The following is an 8,383-nucleotide window of genomic DNA, read 5'->3' as shown; positions in this document are numbered from 1 at the left end:
CATTTTACAGCTTTCCAAGGAGGGAGGTTCTGACCCCTTTTCACTGACCCCAAGCCCAAAGAGAATTTTCGTAGAGACCTTCTTGGTGTTCTCTTTCCTCTCTCCTGCTAGAAGGCCCACAAGATGTCCTAAGCTTTGCAGGTTGTTTTGGTATTTTATGTACAATCCTACGTGAAAGGAACCTCTACCACCACCCAGAATCTGGGAATGAGCAGAATCTTTCAAGTACAATCGCCAGATAGCACAGACATACCTTTGGGGATGTCCGTGACAAATGACCTGAGATCCGCTCATAGAGCCTTGTATTCAGGTAAATCTAAGTACATATGTAGAAATAATTATAATCACCATCTCCTGTGTCATGTAACACATATAGTAAATCCAGGGGACTGGGAGTTGAGGAAGCAGCTCAGGACAAGGACGCTGTAGGGACCGTGATACTGGAAGGTGACTTTGACAAAGTCTCATTTCACCATCCCTAGTCTCATGCCTATGGCCGGGGTTAGAATCACCACCTTGGAAGGTCAGCCTTGAGAGGGCCTGGAGGGCATCCAGTCCCTAATGAAGCTAGAGCAGGGGAGAGACAGCAAGGCCCAGAGAAGGAGCTGTGAGGGGCTACACTCCAACAGTCCCCCCACTGCCGCCCCACTGCCATGTTTTGTCATTAGTTCATTTGGGTTTTGTTTGTTAATTCTTTTGCTTGCTTGCTGCTTTGTTCGCTTGTTGGTCTTATACGTCTGGCATCATTCCACAAAGGACTGACATAACCCAAAATACATCTGAAGCCAAAAAATTAAAAATAGACAAGTGAGAAAATGGGGCAAAGGAAAACTAAAAGTAGACAAATTATAAAATTACAAAGCCAAGGAGGAGTAAGATTCACCTTGGAAGGCAAACCATCAAGAGGACTTCTCAGCTGCAGAGTTGGAGACATGATACAAACAGACCAGGAACAGGTTTGAATCTAGGACAAAAACTCAGATGTACAAGGAATATTCTTGAATTTGTTTTCTTTAATCAAATTAAGTCTCGCAGTGAGCCGCCATTTGACCAGGCTGGGAATATTCTGCCTCCATATTCAATAAGAGACATTCTAGGGACACCGGGGTGGCTCAGTCGGTTAAGCGTCTAACTCTTGGTTTCGGCTCAGGTGGTGATCTCAGGGGTCCTGAGATCCAGCCTCTCCTGGGGCTCTGAGCTCAGTGGGGAGTCTGCTTCCCCTCCCTTTCCCCCTTCCCCTCCCCCCATTCGCACACACTCTGTCTAATAAAAAAATAAATAAAATCCTGAAAAAAAAAAAAAAGAGGCACTTTACCCTCCTAGGGATTTCACAGAGGCAGGAAGCCTCACATAGGGCCCAGAAAATGGTGGACATTTGTTGGCTGCCCTTCCGGGGTCCATTGCCCCTCTACCACTTTCTTACAACTCCAGATGTTCCTCTGGAGAGCAGCTGTAGACTTAGGTTAGCCTGACCCCACCTTTTGTTTCAGAGGAGCGTCCTGAGGGTCTAAGTCAATCTACATAATCTTATCTCACCTGCCACTGTGATAGGTTTGCAGTTTGCTTTGATGGGTCCAGTCAGAGCAAACCTCTGGTGTTCTCTGGTTGGAGGACCAGTTGTTTCTATCCCCTAAGTGAATGGGGAAACTGCAGGTCCAGGGCTACGGCAGCCATTTGTGACCATAAGAAGAGTCAGACTGAGAACAAACCCGACATTCGGAAGAGTGAAGAGTCAAGAGAATCTCAGAGCAAAGGAGCTAGAGCCTGATTAACTTTGCCTCAGGTTGGCCCTACTTTTGGATAAAACCACATCATTCTTAAACCAGGCTGAGTAAAATTCTCTCTTTTGTGCTGTCAAAGGTCTCTCACCCAATATGACCTCCATCCTCCAAGCTGTTATGGCTGCTACCCAAGAGCCCCAGCCTGTAGCCCCCCAGCCCGTCACGCATCCCAGCTGTGCCATAACCAACTCTTACTAATGGCTGATGATAGCTGTGCAATTGAGGATTATTATAACCCTTTGCTTTCCCCAAAACATTTTTTGGACTTCCTTATTGTCTGGACACCCGCATAGGAGTGTTTGATGCTGTGAGTCATGTAGTTTGTGTGGGGAACAAGAGATTGAGAGCTGCTGCCTCCCAGCCACGGATACCGCATCAGTGCGTGATTGCAGCTGGGGTGTGGGGAGGAGAGTGCAAACATCTCTGTGCCTCCTCAGAGAGTTCCACACTCAAGGTAAGAGTCCTCTTTTCCTGGTGATAAGATGTAAGGTGAATTCTTGCCACGGTGCTATCAGCCAACATGCTGTGATGGTATAGATGATATTTTTCATGTTATTCTTACTGAACACAGGCCTCTAGGATAATGCCAAAGCGTGTACAGTGATTAGCAGTTCTACATGGGGCCTCACAGTACATTCTAAGAGCCCAGGTCTACTAAAACCAGATTCTGTGTTTGTCTCTTAACGTTGCACACACCACACCAATGAGGCTTCTCGGACATGCACCAGTTTCTGGTGGCAGAGAATCTAAGATTTTGCTAGCATAAAATAGCTACGATACGATGTCGCTGTGGTTGTGCACAAAGCCAACAACTAGCTAACATTTCTAGAAATATGAAGGCTCTTTCCTTCTAGGGTCATAGACAGAAGCTTCCATTAACTATGGAACAATGGGTGGGTAGATAGAGAACCAGTTTACTTTTTAGTCTTAGTCCCATGGTCTACAGCATGGACCTTAGGAAACTCCCTTCTCTATACTGGGTCACCATTTCCCCATGAATACAATGAGGAGTTTGGAGGTCTTGCATTCTGGCAGCCTGGAAATCATTGACAGTCACTCAGGTGTTATTGACGTACCAGGTTCCTCACAGCAGCCTTCACGTCCTTGTTCCTGAGGCTGTAGATGATGGGGTTGAGCATGGGGGTCACCACCCCATAGAAGAGGGAGGTGAGCTTGTCTGAAAGGTCCTGCTTGTCTGCCCCGAGGGGGTCCTTGGATTTGGGTTTCCCATACATGAAGAGGATGGTCCCATAGAAGACGACCACCACTGTGAGGTGGGCGGAGCAGGTGGAGAAGGCTTTTTTCCTCCCCTCAGCTGAGGGGATCCTCAGGATGGTAGCAATGATGAACACATAAGAGACAGAGATGAACAGAACTGGGACCCCCAGGAAGATCACATTGGCCACGACCATGCTGATCACATTGATGGAGATGTCAGCACAGGTCAACTTCAGGACAGCCAGGATCTCACAGGTGAAGTGGTTGATGACATTGTCCCCACAGAAGGGCAGTCTCATAGCCTGGGACGTCTGAACTACAGAGTTGGTGATACCAGCTGCCCAGGAGCCGACAGCCATGGGCACGTAGGCAGCCTTGCTCATGACCACAGGGTACCTCAGGGGGTTACAGATGGCCACATAGCGATCAAATGCCATCATGCCCAGAAGCACACACTCTGTGGCTCCCATGGCAAAGGAGAGAAACATCTGCACGGCACAGGCTGAGAAGGGTATGGTTTTCCTGGGGGTCAGGAAGCTGTCAAGAATGAGGGGGACTGATGAGGTTGTGTAGCAGATGTCCAGGAAGGAGAGGTTCCCCAGAAAGAAGTACATGGGCGTGTGCAGGCGGGAGTCAAGGACGGTCACCAGGATGAGGACCCCGTTGCCCAGCAGGATCACCAGGTACACGGACAGGATGAGCACAAAGAATGTTTTCTCCAGCCTTGGGTGGGCTGAGAGTCCCAGGAGGATGAACCCCCCCACAGGGGAGGTCTGATTGGTACGGCTGTCCATGGTGCGGCTGCTCTGTCACCTGCGGGAACTCTGCTGTCAATTTCAGCATTCTCTGACTCCAAAAGTGCCTGGGCAGCAGGGCAAAAATCCCCACCCTGCTGAGCAACTGGACAATAGCTCTGACAATTTGGTCATCTCTATAGTATTCTAGGGAAAATGTAGTAGAGAATAATATTTAACTTCTGCTTCCAGTAAGAAAGAAGCGTTAAATTGGACTAACTCTCCTGCATATGACAATTAAAAAAAAAAAAACAAAACCCTACACAACCACATAAAACATGCGTATACAGCATTGGTGAGGTTGTAAGACAGTAAAGGATCATAGGGTCATGATTCTGGGAATCATGGAATTCTGGGAATCGGGAATTCAGAGAAGTCCAGCATTTGAGGCCATGAGTCAACGGAGGCACGTGCAGCATCTCGAGGTAGCTACTGAGAAGCTAGGAAGCACTGCGGACGGCCTTCTGAAGGTGGGGGACAGGGTTTGAAGTGCAAGGCTCACTGTGAAGGGCCTCTCAGTCAACTTCCTCCCTTTGGTAGGGGATCCCCAAGGGCAGCCCCAAAGAGTCAGAATCAGAAGGAGACCCTTTTTTTTACAGGCGTTGTAGATCGGCTTCTACTCTGCACAAGCCCTGAAATTGGTTTGAGGTGGTCCCCGATTTTTGGTGCTTCCCAAATCAGAAGCAAATATAAACCCATGCTGAAGGAAAGTAACGTCGCCCCAGTCTTCTAAATCACTTCCATAAAGAATTGTGCAAAGACACCATCTGGCACACATTAAAAAAAGAATAAGGCATGCAGGAGTCAAGACGGCATAAATGAAAACCAACAGAGAATCAAGCATCGCTTTTCTTGGGACCAAGGGGAGCCGACTGCCCGTCTGCCTTGGTGCCGCCTGCTGGGAGAATCCGCTCGGGCCGCAGCGCCGAGGTCCTAACAACCTGTTGATCCTCTGGTGCGTTTGGGGCAGCAAATGGGCCTCTTGTGCACCGTGGCCACACTATGGGGAATTCTGACTGAATGTCCCTTCTCCCTGAGACTGTTCACAAAGCCCCGAGTCCCACTCTGCCAGCTCTTCTTTCTGGAAAGCTTGAATCTCTCCTCAGACTTCTAAGAGCTCCCCAAACTGGGACTGATTCTGGACCAGTTAAAAAAGAACAAACTTGTAGGCAACATTGAGGGTGTTGGGCATTCCGTTTTACCTGTTCCGTATCTAAAACATTCATGAACTTTCCATCCAGCTCGCCAAGTGCTCTCAGCAATCCAGCCCCTTCCTCAGTTACGCAGGGCACATCTGCCTGGGGAGCTCTGAGACACTCTTCCATTGGTTCTTAGCATTGGAGCTGTGAGCAAGTAAGTGCCATCAAAATTCAGCTCAGGTTCACAGACGTTTATTGAGCACGTGCTCTGGGCCGGGCATCATTCTGGGGGATGGGAGCCCAACAATGAAAGGCACAGCCCATGACCTCAAAGAGCTGAAAATCTAGTGGTGAAGATAGTCATGCAAATAGTCATGCCAACGAGTAAGCACATCAGTAGTAGCGGCAACCACAATAATCACGCTAATGCTGACAGTGGGCCTTAGGATTTAGCTAGCAACGTGCCCCCTTTCCAACGCAGACAGCCCCTTCCACCTTGTCCTGGTCCTCCAGCCTGCGCCCGGCTCCCCCAGTGACGTGGGGCACTGCACCTCCTGACGAGGCTCATTCGCTTTGAAGTACTTTCACCCTGGACTGAGCTGAAATCTGCTCCTTTGCAACTTTAATCCCTCTTCCAAGTTGCAGGCCTCCAAATACCTACAAATCACTTGGCTTCAACATGAAGATAAGCAAGAGTCGATCTCCCTTTTTCTCCTAGCATCTTAAAAGCATTGATCTATCTCTTTGAGGCAAACGGACCATCCAGGAATTGACAAGGTTGCTCAGTACTGAGAATGGCCCCCAGCCTGGGGCTGGCTCCGGTGCCCAGGACACACTACTACTTGTGACGTCCGTCCTGGGGCAGTAAATCGGTCCCTGAGTTGGCCAGTCCTCTCCCAAGAACCTGGATCATGTGAAGAAAATATTCCCTTTATGCCATTATCACCAGACCCAGAAACATGGCTCATTATTATTACTGCACTTTGGATTCTTAACTACAAAAAAAAAAAAAAAAAAAAAAGAGCCCCCCCACCCCCGCCTTGGGTTTAATCAAGAAAGGACAACTGCATGTGTGGAAAAGACTATGAGCTGTGTGGTCCTGGGCAAGTCCTGCCCCCTCTGTATGAACTGGGCTGAGGCCAGATGATCTCTCTTAGAGACTGTTGCAGTTTGCTGGGTCTACGTGAGTCTATGAGAATAACACCATACCAATGAAGGGGCTTCTCCCCTTCCACTACAATCAAGTCTGACGACAGAAATGTAGCTTGCTAACGAAAATTTTGATATGATCAAAACCTGCACTTACCTGGATCAGAAACATGGTGAACACAACTGATCCATTCGTTTCCTAAGGGTTGGGAAGAGGCCACAGGTCAGAAGTAGCAACACTGGGTCTGAAGTGCCAGGGTGAGGGCTCCGAACGTGTGACAAGGAAGGTGAGGGGTCCAGCCGGTCCTCTCCCCTCCACCTGCCTCCTGTGCTCAGGGCACAGTCTCCAAAGGACTGGCCATCGCATTTAGGAGATAATTTAAATTCTAGCATGTTCTTCGGGACCATTTTAGTCCCTGAAGTCATTTAAAGTTTGGAAAGTGAGCGGTACCCAGTTTAGAAACTTTGTATCCTTCTGGGATAACATCCCCAAGATCCAATTATGCTGAAGGCACTGGAGGAAGTTTGTTGCCTGCTTGCTTCCCGCCCTCCCCCCCCCTTCTTCCCTCTGAGCACCATAATCCTGTTAAGACAGTCCTACAGCCTGCTGGGCAGTGATTCCAGGACTCATCCTGACTCCCAAGTCTTTTCTCCTGTGCTCTGGCCAAGCCCCGTCACCCCAAGTCTGTGCTTATGCAGTGGTTTTAGGAGTCTGAGTTGAAGACTTTTTTTTTTTTTTTTAAGAGATTGTATTTACTTATTAGAGAGAAAGAGAGGGAGGGAGAGAGAGTTTGCGAGCAGGGGCAGGGACAGAGGGAGAAGGAGGCTCCCCCTGAGCAGGGAGGCCCTGATGTGGGGCTTAGTCCCAGGACCCTGGGATCATGACCTGAGCCGAAGACAGACCTTAACTGACTGAGCCGCCCAGACGCCCCCTGAGTGGAAGATTTATACTTTCCGTTTAAATTTTCAACTTGTTGAATTAGGCCCTTTGAAGCAACCTGCTGCATTCTTCCTCAATCCTCACCCAGCCTCCATTTAAATCACTATCCTTTCCACTTCCTGTCATGTGTGCATGTGCTCTGAAACCTCCTGGAAGTCAATGACAGACTGTGGCCAAGAGCAGGGGTGGGTCCACAGGATGGGCACATTTTTTATTCGGCCAACAATCACGGAGTGTGAGCACGGAAGGCAGAGATGTGCCTAGCAACCGCGGTCTCCGCCTCCTGGACTGCGCCCTCTAGTGGCAAGAGGGGAACATGGAAAGAAATGGCCAAGGGAGGAAGTGCAGTAGGCGGGGAAGAGAATGCCCAGATGCTGGGAGGCCCCAGAGGGAGGCAGGGGTCAGACTCCTGGGATGAGGGGGATGATCCACAGCCCATCCTGTGCTGGAGCTGTTTGCCACTTGTGTACATTTCTTCCCAACTCCCATTCAGTGACTTTGTTGGTTGCTTGAAATTGGCCATCGTGGGAGTGTTTACACCACAGAAATCAGCAAATGCTCCAGACCAGGGCTTTTTGACCTGGAGATCCTGCTGTTAAACCTTGACCAGAACACCCCTGGAGTGCATGAGTGGCAACTGACCTGACAAAGGGGAGTGGGAATCATTCCAGGAAGAAGCAGCTGCATAAACAAAGATACAGAATGAGAAGGAGCCCCAGGGTGGCCAGCAGTGCAGTATTGCTGGGGCACAAGGGCAGGTGCTGCTGATGGGAAGGAAGGCAGGACTGGACTCTAGTTGGTCTTTGGGGGCATCCTGAGAAGTTAGGACTTACTCCTGTAAGGGCTACAGAGGCATTTAGGGAGTTTAAGTAAAGGTCTGATGTGGTCAAATTTACATCTGAGGTTGATCCTTCTGGACACTGTGTGGGGGAAGATTGGGGGCAGGAGGACAGAACTAAACAGACAGGAAAACACTAAAAGGCAAGTGAAGATAAGGACGTTAACTGAGAAGGGATGGGGGGATGAAGAGAGAGGTTCAAGAAATGTTTGGTGGATACAAAATACAATACTAGAGCTTGGATGCATATAGCAGGCAGGAAAGAAGGTAGAGTCACTATTTCCAGCTCAGATGATGGGTGGATGATGGTGACAGCACTGAAGTAGAGAAGACTGACCGAGTTGCTGGTTTTAGGAGAGAAGATGAATTCATTTTGGGGTATAGGTGTTTGGTAGAGATGGGAGAGATGTCTGCGCTGGAGACCCGCCGACTAAACATCTAGAGTGGCTGGAGCCCTGGGCTTGCTGGCACTGCTCTGCCGTCTCTGGATACAACTGCGACTGTACTACCGTAAGAGATGGTTG

The 8,383-nt window shown here is 49.2% G+C and overlaps 1 protein-coding gene across 1 annotated transcript; it reads right to left on the bottom strand.

Annotated features, from left to right (window-relative positions):
• Positions 1-2,845: 2,845 nt before the first annotated feature.
• On the bottom strand, positions 2,846-3,920 carry LOC113260272 (olfactory receptor 13C7-like). The gene has a single exon (XM_026505979.3). The coding sequence runs from the start codon at positions 3,791-3,793 to the stop codon at positions 2,846-2,848; it is 948 nt and encodes a 315-aa protein (XP_026361764.2). The 5' UTR covers positions 3,794-3,920.
• Between the last annotated feature and the right edge of the window lie 4,463 nt (positions 3,921-8,383).

This window comes from Ursus arctos, unplaced genomic scaffold (assembly GCF_023065955.2).
Source record: "Ursus arctos isolate Adak ecotype North America unplaced genomic scaffold, UrsArc2.0 scaffold_18, whole genome shotgun sequence".
Taxonomy (NCBI): domain Eukaryota; kingdom Metazoa; phylum Chordata; class Mammalia; order Carnivora; family Ursidae; genus Ursus; species Ursus arctos.
The sequence above is the reverse complement of the archived record's forward strand: the minus strand, read 5'-3'. Positions and strand labels throughout refer to the sequence as shown.